The sequence below is a fragment of the Drosophila guanche genome, unplaced genomic scaffold (assembly GCF_900245975.1).
Source record: "Drosophila guanche unplaced genomic scaffold, DGUA_6, whole genome shotgun sequence".
In the NCBI taxonomy this organism is placed as follows: domain Eukaryota; kingdom Metazoa; phylum Arthropoda; class Insecta; order Diptera; family Drosophilidae; genus Drosophila; species Drosophila guanche.
The window spans coordinates 1,004,441-1,018,883 of NW_022995760.1; the positions used below are offsets into that span (position 1 = coordinate 1,004,441).

The 14,443-nt window shown below is 45.9% G+C and overlaps 2 protein-coding genes across 4 annotated transcripts; one reads left to right on the forward strand and one right to left on the reverse strand.

Annotated features, from left to right (window-relative positions):
- Positions 1-2,903: 2,903 nt before the first annotated feature.
- Positions 2,904-14,149, reverse strand: LOC117590721 (sorting nexin-27). Of its 2 annotated transcripts, none has more exons than XM_034283626.1 (6): positions 13,332-14,149; positions 4,800-4,902; positions 4,651-4,733; positions 3,748-4,583; positions 3,502-3,680; positions 2,904-3,272 (listed from the first exon to the last, which is right to left on the reverse strand). In XM_034283626.1, exons 1-6 carry the CDS (start codon positions 13,604-13,606, stop codon positions 3,204-3,206), a joined length of 1,545 nt encoding a protein of 514 aa, XP_034139517.1. In that variant the 5' UTR covers positions 13,607-14,149; the 3' UTR covers positions 2,904-3,203. The 2 variants fall into 2 exon arrangements, with proteins under 2 accessions (XP_034139517.1, XP_034139518.1); XM_034283627.1 differs by lacking the exon at positions 13,332-14,149 and adding an exon at positions 4,995-5,110.
- LOC117590722 (G surface protein, allelic form 156) lies at positions 9,569-11,188 on the forward strand. Of its 2 annotated transcripts, none has more exons than XM_034283629.1 (2): positions 9,569-10,557; positions 10,679-10,815. In XM_034283629.1, the coding sequence occupies exon 1, from the start codon at positions 9,594-9,596 to the stop codon at positions 10,554-10,556; it is 963 nt and encodes a 320-aa protein (XP_034139520.1). In that variant the 5' UTR covers positions 9,569-9,593; the 3' UTR covers position 10,557; positions 10,679-10,815. The 2 variants fall into 2 exon arrangements, with proteins under 2 accessions (XP_034139520.1, XP_034139519.1); XM_034283628.1 differs by having other exon boundaries at positions 9,570-10,551; positions 10,679-11,188.
- Positions 14,150-14,443: the final 294 nt, after the last annotated feature.

The window sequence follows — 14,443 nt, forward strand, 5'->3', positions numbered from 1 at the left end:
TACAGGTATCCCTAATTTACAGACAAGAACCCGAAGAGTCCACTTGTGGATTCAACAAACCCCGAAACGAATGTGCATTATAACCAGGTGCAGCTGTACTAAGAGCAAAGGAGAAATAAGCAAATAACTAAAGCTTACTGCTGCAATTAGACAGAATCACGATTTGGCAATAAAACGATAAAGCCAAAAAACGATACAGAACGAGATATACATACATATGTACAATAAGCTCATATACACAGCACTATTTAGGGCTACAAGCTGATAAGTTTCGCTTAATTCTTTCGCTTAGGGTATTCAGCGTGCAACGTGTGAGAGCCCAAATTGGAAAAGGCGCGCATGTAAAATGCTTAACTTAAGAATCTAAATGAAAATCTCAACAGAAGTTCAAGGGAGAGTCCCTTTCCAGAGAGAGAGAGCTCGAGCATGGTCTTAGCTGTCTTACCGGGACTGTAACTTTGCCAGAAAAAACTTTCGCTTTGAGCTCGTGCCCAGAAAAGTGGCACAGGACCTTGTGAAACCTCTAGCTGGTAGTTTCAGTTGGGTGATAGGTGTGCTGAATCCGCATAAGATAATTCTAAACGTCATGAACAGTGTTCAACAGGCAGCACTTGAAGACATGAAATCTTTTATAGAGTTTTGCAGTGTTGCTGAACTTATAGCAACATGTGTCCAGACTATTTGCAACATTTGAGACTGCTGCCATGCATTGGTTGCGATGTTTTACATATTATTACATGCATGAAAAGATTAATTCATAAAATGAGTACCGGAATTAAAAATAAATAACTCTAATATCCATAAGCCACGATCTACCACGTTCTGTTTTGCCCTGCAAGAGGCTCTCGCCGTTATTGTAATGTTGGTGTAACACTGCCCACAGAATTGATCAATGGAAACATTTTGAAAAGGGAAAAATGCAATTGTTTTTTATTATTCGTTCGATAAATTTGTTAATTTTTTGTTTGTTCTAGCCTTACAGTTAAACGTTTGATGGTTTCTCCCAGCTTCTTTTTTGTTGTTGTTTGTATCTTGTTTGTTTTTTTTTTCTTTCTTGCATTAAATGTGTAAGAAAACAGTAATAATAATTTGCATGTTTGATTTGAGGATTGGAATGTATGTATGTACTTTATAGCATATTTTTTTTTAATGTATAATAATATTCTGTTTTGCTCGCCTTCCCCGAGAGATGCTCCCGACGATCTCCACTCTATTGAACAAAAACCACGACAGCGCCAAATCAATGATTAAAGTATTATTAATTATATTATATGGAATACACACAAAACTAAGCCGAAAGTTTGTTACAGTACTCGTAAATGGCCAAAAAGACAAAAAAAAACATATATGCAAGTAAGAATAAACGTAATTGGAAATTCATATTATGATAGAACTACAAACTAAACATAATAAATACATTGTACAAGATACGACAGTTATACGCGGACTGCACATTGAGAGATTAACAATTAACAGAGCAAAAAAAAAAAAAAATTAGAGTGGAATAATACTCAATTAAATAAGGTTGAAAATTAACCATAATAATCGTGTAAATTGTAAATATCACAAGCAGACGTCACTTGCATCGTTGATAAATGTGTGTATGTGTGTATATGTATTTATATGCATTCCTACAACTATGCGTGTGTGGCTGTGTGTGTGTGTGGGTTTGGGTGTGGTATCCCCCAGCACCAGATAGCAAGGTTATTCGCCAATAAATCACTGATTACTAATTGCAATTGCAATAGTGCCCTCTCGTAGCATGCGGATGCACAAGTAACTACGACTATCTACAGGTAAGTGGCGTTGTAGGTGGAGCATTCGCTATCGGCGGCACTGAAGGCGAGTTGCGGTATCTGCGTGCAAAAAATCTCCTTCTCTTTCGCTTTCGCTTTCCATTTCCCTTTCTTTCCTTTTAGTTTGTGTACACACACACAAATGCCCTTTGTGAGTCCAATTTTCGAGTTTCGTTTTGTGTTGGTATGCCTTTGATCAATAACTATTTACTTTACCTTAAAGTCAACTAACAATTTCTATAGAAAGTTCTTGCTTGAGTACAATAATTTCAACATTACTCTTCTTTGCATTTTGTTTTGTTTTCGCTTCCGTTTCGATTTACTTAACTCATTAATTATTTAGATTTAAATTTGAATTTGAATTTGAGTTTGAATTTGCATTTACTTTGCCTTGGATTTCTTCTCTTCACATTGTCTAAATTTTCCAAATTTCATTCTCTCTTTCTATGTTGAGTTGCTTCTACCGTACAAATAAATAAACTATCAATCAATGCTTGTCAATTTGTTTTGCTAATCGTTTATAAATATATATATATGTATATGTATATGTATTTATGTATACATATATTATGTTAATGTGTATGAATTGTATATAGATGTCTGTATATACTCTATTTATATACGACGTATATTCTGTGTACAATTAAAATTGACTTTTTACAATTTCTTTATATTTGCCAGGAGCTCCTGCCATCCTCTGGCCAAAGATTCAACAAAAAACGAAACAAAATGTATGGAACAAAAAATGATGCAGTAACTTTACGCTGAGGTCGGCTTACTATATATAATAGATGTATATATATATATATTTATCATTATGTATGTAGTTGTATGTATATGCGTGTATATATTGTATATGAGAATCGTCGGTTCTTCTGCTTGATCTAAATTGGTGCCTTTTGCTCTATGTGCTAAGTGCCAAAAACATTTGAAACATTTTTTGTTGCTGCTGTTAACATTTTCCATCTGCTATCCATCTATCCATCCATCTATCCATGCATCCGCTCATACATCTATCCTCTCTCCTTCTATCTCTATATTTGCCTATATCCATCATCATCATCATCATCATTAAGCCAAAGCCATTGCACATGCACTTCATACAAATCATTTTAGAAATCGCTAAATCTTTAATTATGATCCATGTGAATTGGGGTTGGGTGTGATAAATGGCATCTGAATGTGGCTTAATCTGAATCGAAACATAGCTTGAATCTCTATCGCAAGTGAATCCAAATTACAATGAGAGAGAAAGAGAGAGTGAGAGAATATGGGGGTGTCGCTTAACTAACGAACAATATGCAATGCCTCGGCTCGACTGTTGATGATACTCTGGAGGGGATTGGGTTGCTTAATCTGTGGTTCCTGCCGCTGCTCCAGCTTCTCCAGCCGCTCCAATGGCCACTTCTAGTCACCGCTGTCGTCCCATTTGCGCTCCTCCATGATCCGATCAAAGCAATCCGCAAGGAATGCATGCTGCAATGAATCAAAAAGACTCTCATGAGAAACACTTTTCGGTTATGTGGTGAATCCCATTCAATGCGCGTTCAGAACTCTCTCAGACTCACTCGCACACTTCTTACAATTACAATTCATTGATCAAGAAGTTGTGCCATGATTCTTTTGTGCTTGGACTTGCGCTGTGCAGGAGGTGCTCGAGAGAGCTTTGAAGCGCACTGCTTGGGGGCTGGCAGATTAGACATACATATGGCGTGTAGACTTTGACCCAGCGGGCTGGCTTATCTGGACGATTGTACTGAAAGCAAAATGTCATGGACTCCTCGTCGCTCTCGGAGCGCGTGATGCTGTCCCAGGTCAGCTCGACCATTTGCGCCTCCAGCGAGCCATCCTCGCGACAGGCGTGCAGGCGGAAACTCTTCATGCCTGCCAAAGAAAAAAAATAATATTACATGAAGGGCGGACAGGAGAGTTGAATGGATGGCACACTCACCCACGGCAGGCACCACATGCCCCTCCTTGCGACTATCACATGAGCAGTGGGGGAACACAACATCCCCGTAGCCGGGTAGGCTACGGGCCAGGGCCAGATAGTCGCCAGCCTTCTTGGCATCCTGCAGGGCCTTTAGCTCGTACAGGCGTCCGTCGGCGCGTATGTTGCCGCGGTTCACCTCATCCACAGCCTGATAGAAGATGAAGCGTCCAGCCTGCTCGCCGTCTGGCAACGTTAGCTCCTTGCTGACTGTAAAGAGCCACCGGCGCACACAGAGACACGTTGAGGAGGCAGTGCTGTAGTTCTGCACGTACAGCTGATGGGGGATCTCGTGCGGCTGCAGCTTCCGCTCGAAGTTGTACTCGACGATCTCGAATAGATAGAAATACTGCTGCGTGTAGGCGGTGAGACTGGCGCGCTGCACCAGGATCTCCCACACGACCTGAGCGCTTGAGGACTTCTTCACAGAGACTGTGGTCACCTCATGGTCGGGCAGCATCACCTTAATATCCACTGGCGAGGCCGAGATATCGTCCTCGGTGTCGGTGAGAAAGTCCTGCACAGCATCGCTTTCGGCTATCACTCGCACCGCGCACACCTTCTCCAGGTACTGCTCCAGGCCGCGTCGCCGCGTGTCCAGCTGCTGCTCGCTCAGCTGGAAAGGCCACTTGCCGGGCAGCTTGGGGAAGCTGAAGCCGGAGAACTCCTTGCGCAGCAGCGAGTGCAGATTGGCGAACTCCCGATACCGCCGCGAGCACAACTGCCGCCCGGCCATGTGTATGTTGAAGACAATGTAGCGCTCTCCGTTCCGGTTGACAATCCCATAGTCGGGTATGCTGCAAACAGGAAAAAAATATCCGTCTTAGGTATCTCTGTGTTAAGATCGCATTGCTGATTACTCACCTGATCGGCAGCGAGCGTTTGTCCGAGTAATCAATGTAGGAGTAGCCACTCTGGTCCTCCTGCGGCTCCAGTCGATCGGCCTCCTGCGCATAATTCAAAATGGGTATTAGTGGTGCCCTCTCTGTGCAGGAGCAGACGAGTGGACTCACCTGCTGTGTCACTGATATCACTGTGAGGGTCAGGCAGTCGCCGCCGGACTTGATCAGGTCCACGACCTGTTTGTGTGTGGCTCCCTCCACGCTGACGCCGTTGCTGTAAACAAAACAAAATCATAGAGTTGAATATTAGTTGCCATTGGAAATCGAAGAGGTATCTAGGGATTCGGATCCCTGCCACACACACACCGCTGGCAGCGCCTCTCTAAGGCACTCAATTGGGCAAACTGAACGCAGTGGAAGGGTAGCATTTGAATACTAGGAGGAGCGATGGAGCAATGGAACGATGGAGCGATGGTCTGGAGCGTAAGCGCTGTTGAATTGCCACAAGCAAAGTGCCTGCAAAGCCATAGCCAGCAGATCAATTTAAAGAAAACCCAGAGAACGGAGTGATCGAGATTGAGAAGAGTGGGGCGGGGTGGTGGAACCTAATGGATGCATTGACATCAGTGGAGCGCTGATAAGGCGACTGGAGATAGTCGATTCGGGTCAAGTTGCTGTTACGTCGAGTGGCAGGCCGTATCTAGGAGCGAGAGCACCCATTGAACTTGAAGGTTGGTAGTGGCCCAAGAGAGGGTACGCGCAGGTGTTTCCCCTCCATGGGATAGACCAGGGATTAAGCTCAAAAAGGAAAGTACTGTCATTCCCTGGTAAATACGTTATCAAATGGAATGAATGGAAAATGTTGGGTAATGGGCGGGACAATGGCAATGCAACTGCAATCAATCAACAAGAGATGAACCTGCCCCCTCCGCTCCGCCGAACACCACTTGATTCCGTCAAATGAAATGCCTGCCATGATTGAGGCCGAATGGCGTGGCAAACTGGAGATGGCTCTTAATCAGAGAGAAAATGTCAACAGTCGTCGTCGCAGCACACCGAATAAGGCACCCAGCACCCGGCACCCGCTAAGACAGCACTCGCTCACTCACTCTCTCTTCCTCTCTCCATCTCGCTCACTCAATTCCTGAGCGAGAGGAGTTCTGCTCATCCTGAGAGGAGTCTTCTGCCGCCGCGTCTTTCCGGTTTGCAATTTGCCGTCGAGCAGCAGCACAGATAAATAAATAAGTAAACAAGAGAGAGGAAAGCTGCTGCCATTTGCTGAGTGTGTGTGTGGCCTAGTCGAAGCTTTTTATACCCTGAAGGTAATTCAAGTAAACGGACAAGAACACTTACATATCTGCATTGTTTATATATTTGATTGTGTTTCCTACAACAACTTTCAAACACATTCAATCCGATTTAAGTAGGACGTTTTCTTTTACAAGCTTCCTCCCGTGTCAGTGTGTGGCCAATATGTGCTCAAATTCATAATATCCACTTTCTTTCTCACTCTCTCTCTCTTGAAGGGTATACAAAATCGCAGCACAGTTATCTGTTGTCTGACGCACTCAGCATGACTCACATAGCGACAGAGGGAGACATGGGAACAAGAGACACGAGAAACAAGACATGCCCATAGCATAATATGCAGGAAACAAAAAAGCAGAGCGAAGCAGAGGGAGGCGGCAAGGAGCGCAAGAGACAGGTCACAAGCAAAGACTGAAATTGAGACGAAGTCGGAGGCCAGCACAAACACACACACACATACGCACAGTGGAAGGTAGGGGAAACCAGTTTACCTCCTGTTATCCCCACCCCCCCCCCTTCAAAAAGCTAGACAAAGGCAAGGTATGCTAATACTAGGCAAGGCAACCCCGCATTACGGATGGCATAATGTATCTTCGTCAGTATCTCTCTCTTTCTCTCCTTACTCTCTTTCTAGATACAAATGAAACTGAAACACGTTATGTTAAAAATCAGAGACAGCTTTCGCAGACTGTTTTACCTTACCGTTCGCATACCCTGTACAAAGGTGTGTTTATGTGTGCGTGTGTACACACGTACTTTTACTATGTGTTGGAATATTTATAGTTATTGTTAAATGCAAAATGCTTTTTTCCTCCTCCACTTAATTTTGTTTGTGCAAAATGCCGGCACAAAGAAATGTTTTCCATTTATTTAATTATAATTAATTTATGGTATTTGTTTGCTGCATTTGTTAGTGGGCTTTATGTTGGCATTCAATGCGTGCGTGTGTGTGTGTATGAGGAGGGAGTGAGAGGATTGGAAAGCACACTGAAGCAGGAACAGAGCTTCACCCTAAACTATGTAGCTCTCTCACTCATTTACTCTCTGCCATGGCAAACTTTGGTTCTAGAACACTCCACAGAAAGGTTCACTGCGTGATTTCTGCACACTGAAGAAGACCCTGGAATGTCATGCGAAGGAACATCTGGACAACCGCCAGTGTAATTAGTGCTATTGGATTTCCATAGGTGTACACAAACACACACTTCGCATCAGCGAAGGGAAGCAACAGGATTGAATCAGGGGTGAAATCAAAGAACAAATATTGATTAAATATGTCGATATCCGCTCCATATCTGTGCTGATCCTGTGCAGATTTTAATTATAATTTCAATTAACCGACTTAACCCTGAAGACCTCTACCCTTACAGTATCTAATATACTCATCTAATATATACATCTTAGGGTACACCCCCGCGTTGGGAAAGTCTCAAAGTAGCACGAGGAAAATGCAAATTGGATTTTCTACAATATATTCAATTTGCACACATGTTTACCCCCACTATACATATGTTTCTTGTGCCCCTAGTACATAGTTATTGTTGTGGTGGGGCAGATGGGATGGGCCCATGGCAGAGCAAATTTAATTGTTTAAGTTGAGCAAATCGAATAAATATTTGCAAGATATTTGCAACCCACCAGCACTCCGAATAAATAGCTAATAGTACGTACTCCTCGTTTCAATGTTTACACAATGATTTATTTCTAGTGCCCAAGAAAATGTAAGCAATTTCTCAATTGCAGTAAAATAGGAATAAAATTGTGGATGGCAGGTGAAAATTTGTGTTCAAACAACCCCCCGCACTTCCCCCCTAGGGGACAGACTCCTCTGTCCCTGTGCTTGGTTTCCAGTTTCTGTTTGATGTTGTCTTTCCTATGCTATATACCCTAGACCTTGTGCCATTATCATTACCATTCCCATGCTACAATTCTGTTTATTTCTGGCTTAGCCGGAACGAAACAAAACGAAACCCAAAAGCGAAACCAGAACTTGAAACCGTCACCGAACTCACAGAGCCACAGGGAGGGAGGTATGTACGTATGTGTGTGTGTTCCGGGGCTGTGAAATGTCGAAATGTGGGCCAGGAAAACAGCAGCAACAACAAACGCGCTGCCCAACCATCCAGCCAGCCAGCCAGCCAGCCATCCAGTGACGCAAACCTATTGATTATTGTTGGGGCATATGCCACAAAACCACCAGCAACAGCAGCCAGCAACATTGACACACAACTCAACCACAACACACAAATTCGTGGGCAGCATTGAAGGGAAAACAAAGCAAAGCAAAGCAAAGCAGGAACGAATGGAACCCACAAATGGATTGCTACGAGCCAAGTCGAGGCGACTACACTCATCTCTTGGGAGTGTTTGTGTTGCGCTCTGTTGTTGGTGCCACAATCCCACACACACACACACAGGTGTAATTCAATTAACTTCCGGATTGCAAGGATTGCATTGTTTTAAGATCATAAATCATAACCAAAGGAACTTGCAAGCCCAATACACACGCACCTGAACAATGGAAAGGACAAAGGAATTTCTCTCGTATTCAATCAAATTTCAGCTTACAGAATGCCATAACAGCAGGACGACAGAAGTTTATGCATGCTGTGATGCTTCTGATTTAAATATAGACATATTCGATTGTACAAAGGTATGCAGATCCATGCTGAGATGGATGTTCTGTGTCGTCCGGAACGCATCAGAACCCACGGCAAAGAAAGTGGAAACGCAAATGAAACGCAAACTGAAAATAGTTCATAATCCCCATTGATTGAATCGTAGCAACCCAACCCACAGCCCAAACCCCAACAGCAGCCCCCTTCAACCTCCCCAAGTATAACGTTAAGTGGCCCCAGGGAGGCAGGTAGGGGTATGGCACAGCGCAGCACAGGCAGCCAGCAGTCAAGGTAAGGGAGGCTCCAGCTGGTCGAGAAGACGGTGGAACTTGGGTGGTTGGATGGATGGTAGGCAAGTGCACGATGGCACCGAGTACAAAAGATGCAGATGGAAAAATTGAAATCATTCTTGGGTTCTCTTTAGGTCATCCATTATGCTGTAGCTGCCATTCAGAGCCATGAATGGGGAAGCCAACGTCTTGAAAGGACGTCGTTGGGGAAAACAAATGGAAGAACTATTTGTTCAAGAGCTTTTTGCGTGGCATCTCTTCGTCTCGTCTCATCTCTCTCCAGTATTTTAAGTTTTCCAATTTGGCTCGTTAAATGAGCGACTATAAATATTCATTTGAAATCATTTTCGGCCATGTTTTATCGTGAGATATAATCATTGGTTATGCCCTAAGGTTGCCTATGTGGTACTGTGATCGATTACCCCTATCAACGAGACTGAATTATGTTGAGTTTTAACCATAAACATAACCTCTCCTTTGGACATGTCTTTGTCTACGCACTAAAGCACTGCCCAGAGTGCATCACTTTGCAGTTTGCTTATCAAAACCTCAAACGTATCCCCCTGTTCAGTGTCTTATCCGTGAAAATCGCTTTGCGATGCCTCCGCCACTTCTAGCCCTGGAACCTGGAACCTGGCACCACTTGAGTGCCCTAATCTTATCGAGGTGCAGTTGAAATCGCAGCGGTTCTTTGTCCGCCAATCTAGTCACGGAGTTGATGTCGCTGAACGAGCGCCATCAGACAGACGATGGCAAACAAGTGGATTGAGAAGAGGCAAGTGCTCCTCCGGCTGCTGCTGGTCGCATTCGCTACACTGACTCTGGTGCTGGGCGCAACCCAGGCCCTGGAGTGCTACACCTGCGACTCGGCCGAGGACTCGGAGTGCGCCACAAGGCCGGGCCAGCAGCTGGAGGTGGAAGAGTGCGCGGCAGCAGGCGACGAGTGCGTTACCTCGATCACGGCAGGTCTGACGCGTCGTGGCTGCCTGGCGCGCCTCCATCCGAACGGCTACTGTCCGGAGCCCTGCGACCGCTGCAACACGAGCCTCTGCAACCGCCACGTGTTTCCCACGGATCGGCTGCGCTGCTACCAGTGCACCGGATCGGACTGCATCGATGTGACGGCCAAGCCGCATCTGCTGCTTCCCTGTCCTTTCTACTGGGAGGGTGATCGCTGCTATACCAACGTCATCCACCTGTCCAACACGCAACGCGGCTGCGAGCACACCAATCTGCCCGCCACCTGTCCGCACGTCTGCCTCAAGTGCAACTACAATGGCTGCAACGCGGAGCGCACCGTCACCGAGAGCCGCTGCCTCCAGTGCACCCACCAGCGTATGTCGCCCAATCCTGACTGTCTGCGCCAGCAGCAGGCGCCCGCGGCTGGACAAGAGCCACAGCAGTGCTCCGTCAGCAATGAAACGGTGACGCAGTGCACCAACAAGGTGATGTACGGCCACCGTGAGGGCTGCTACACGCACCTCAACACCCAGACAGAGGTGCTGCAGCGCGGCTGCTCCACCACGATGGGCTTCTTTCCCACCGGAGAGCTGAGCCAGTGCTCCGGCGACTTCTGCAACGGCCAGTGTCGGGACATTGTCTGCGCCGTTTGCAACTCCACCAGTAATCCGGGCTGTCGCTCCGGCCGCAATCTACCAACGGAGAAGTGCGCCGATGGCACCGTGGCCTGCTATTCCTGCGAGCAAGGTTAGGGTGAGTGGGGGATCGGTCTGGGATTCATGTATTCCGAAATATACGACTAAAATTTGTTGCATCACAACTGTATCTGCATCTCTCTCGCTTTTTGTCTCTGTTGCCCCTCCTTCAACGGTAGATACTGTCCTTCGACGTGGATGCGCCGATGCCAACTTCTCCCCCGCGGACAGTGGCGGCGAGAGCTGCCAATTTTGCCGTAACAGCGATGGATGCAATCGCTGGTCCGTCCGCAGCTGCTACCGCTGCAACTCTCAGGAAAATGATGAGGATTGTGCGGCCATGACCAATCCGGAGGCAATGACGGTCAGCAATTGCACGGATCCGGTGGAGCTGTGCGTGAGCACGGTCATCAGCCGTCTGGATCTGGTCTACACAGTGCGCGGATGTGCCGGCGAGGTGCCCGAGTGCAGTGCCAACGATCCATACTGTGTTCGCTGCAACGGCAGCCTGTGCAACGCCTCTCCCACCCTGTGGGCCGCAGAGCGTACGCCCCTGATGGATGATCAACGGGATTGGTGGTCTTTGGTCAAATATTTGTGGTCCAGGAAGCTCTGACATACGGCACATTGATTGCACTTGATTTACAATTATTTTATGCAATAAATTATGAAAAATATGTAGAATCAGACAGAGTGCTTGTACATTTGTATGAAGAGACGGAAGGCGGTTGTTTGTGCTGATTAGTAACTCACGGGCCACAAGCTACTGTAGCCTGACAGAACGGGGGCGGATGTTTGTAAAGAGAAATAGAGAAAGAGAGAGAGAGAGAGAGAGAGTGGAGAGAACGCCCCACACAAAGATTAACAAACGAGACGCATGTCTGCCATGCAAGGGACCGAAATAACTTACATTAATATAAGGTTATATAAGGTATAAGGATAAGGTTTTGCCTTGGCCCACGTTTAGAGCGAAATTGTGGATAAACTTTAAGCAGGAGCAGGAGTACCGTGACGTACCCAAGGCGTTAACAAATATTTCAAGCATCGCCATTCCAGGCATCCAACGCGATGAATTTCAAAATTTGTTATCGTTTACTTTATATACCCTTTCAAGACGACAGAGAGTGAGTGATAGAATGTTCTGATTTTGCACGCAGAAAGGTAGCAGAGGGTATATATGTACATATGCATGTCTGTACATATGTTTATTTCGACTCTGTTTATTATTAAATCAACAAAACACTGCCATTGATTATACCAATTCATATGTTTCCTAATTAAGACCTGTCATTGGAGCGATCAATCAGGGAGGGTATCAAAAGCTTCGCTTCGGTCCTTTCATTCTTGTTTGCTTTTTTGTTGCTGTTGCTTTTGCTGTTATTGTTTGCGTTGTGCGCCCTCTACCGTTCGCTTTGTTAGCTCACGCGCAGCCAAATTATAACGGCAGCTATTTCTCCTCCTCTTGCTCATTCCCCGCTGCTGTTCTTATTGTTATTGTTGTTTTTGTTGCTGATAATGAAATGATGAAGCACTGCAAATAGCAACAACAAGCCACCACCCCACAATAACAGCTCACAATAGACAACGACGATGCCGTCGAGGAGGACGCCGGCTCTCTCGCATTCAGTTGTCCCTGCCTCCTCGCCCCTCCCTTTACCCAGCCACACACCATGCTGTCTCTCCCTATGTGTCGCCTCCCCCCGCTCCTACACACATTCTCTTTTTTTTTTTTTTGCAATGGGGAATATGTGTGAAAAATGTGGAAAATTTGCAAGTTTTCAGCGCGTGTGGATTGAGGGGGCGTAGTTGGGGGAGTGGGATTGAGAGTGGGAGTGGAAGTGGAAGGAGCGCTGGGGCATGGCAAGGCGGTGGACAGTGTGCTGGAGGTGCTGATGATAATTAAGTTGTTGCTTGCGCGAACGTGTAACGAGACTTTTGTAAATTTATTAATTGAATTTCGTGTCGAAACGGGGGCAAAGAGGAGAAGAAGAACTATGGACAGTGGACAGAGCACAATAACAACGACAACGAAAACCCACCCGCACCACGAAATATACAATATAATTAAATGATTGATAGAATGAGAGTAGAATGAAACGTCATCTGCTGATAACGAATATCAGAGCGAACAATACAAAATGTCAAAGATGCAAGACAAAAAGGGGGCGAGGGAGAGAGAGCAAGTGAAAGAGAGAACATTCCAAATGCTATGAGCGAATATTTTAATTAGCTTTTGTATGTGTGCTTTTGTGTTTGTTTTTGTATGGCATAATGTTATGCCATTGAAGGAAGCCCACATACACCCCCCCCCCCCCACACACACACACACCCACAAAAGAAAGCGATGCAGAGAAGAAGTAATATAGATAGGAAGGTGCCTGGGGCCATTCAAAATCCAGGGCCACTGCTCAATGAGCTTAAATTCCGGCAGCGCCTTAGCTAGGGCTGAGCACGAAAGGGGGATACCGGTACCCCTTCAAACAAATATGAATCTGCCGATGAATAAGAATGCCATAGAGCTAAGGCCTGCAGACAACGGGCACATGGGAAAGTTCAGTAACAACCCTCTTATTTTATATGGGTGGACGGACAACCCACCCAAAAACAACACACATACACACACAAACGTTTATTGATATTCCCAGGGAGCGTGTGCTGACTCTCTCGCTCTCTCTATCGCTCTTCTACTTAACAACTCCCCATTCAAGCAGTGCTCCAAGCTAGAGTGGAATGGCAGGCCAAGAACAGGCCATTCCAACCGCCTAGCGGGCACGGGAATGGGAACTTACACGCTTACACACACACACACGCACAAACAGTTGTAATACTTACACCTCCAGTATGCGATCACCCTTCTTGATGCCAGCCTTCTCGGCCGCTCCATTCTCGAGAACAGCGCTGACATGCTGCAGGGGAGCGTACAGTTCACCATTGATGGAGCGCAATTGTCCGCCCTCGGACACCTGACCGCGTACATTGAAACCGAAGCCAGTTTCCGTCTTGTAAATGGTAACGACGCGCGGCCCATTGGCCGTGGCTATGACGGTGGCTGTAGCGGTGTTGGGGGGGATGCTGCTGCTGCCGTTATTCTCGCCAATAATGCTCATTGCGCCGGGTCGCCTCTTCCGCCTCGCCTCGCCTCTCCACTAGCCTTGCCGTCGCTGACTCTTCTGCCACACACCACACACTCTGCCTGTCACTCACTGTAATGGGACTGGGACTGAGACTAGGGCTATTCACTGCACTCTCACTCAATCAATCGCACTCACTTGGCAATGTATTTGCTATTTAATTATTTTACACAATATCTTCTGCGGCAGTGATGTAGTTGTTTTTGCGTAACTCTGATATTTCTGCAACTTCTTTTTGGCACAGCACACAAACATTCGCGCGCGCACACACACAGTTATCTAGCACAGGCACAGACACCGCCACCGCAGCCACTTTTACTTTCCACTCCGCTCCACTCCACAACCCTTCGTCATTCCACACTCCGCCAACAACTATCCACTATCCGTTCCACACACACACGCACGGCGCACACGGCAAGCGCAACTTTGGAAATGGGCTCGAAAAAAAATTCACACCGCTTTCGGTTTTCCTGTGCTGTTGTTGCTAGAATTTCTGCGGCATTTTGCGAATCGCATTTTTAGAGAGAGAAAAAAAGTATTAAAAGAAATTGAAAGCAACTGGACTTGAAGTTTAGTGTGACCGCGGATTTATCGATACATTATACCATGAGACCCTAAAAAAATGTGGCCAAATATACCATCTCATGGTCAAAATATACCGTAAATATACGGATGAAGACCACATTCCGCAATTTTTATTTTCTGTTTCATATTACAGGATATGAAGGACTTTTAACACTGGCTGTATAGTTTAATCGGATTTATAGATCAATCTTCTAGGCGATTTGCTCACTTTAAAGGTTATTTTTATCG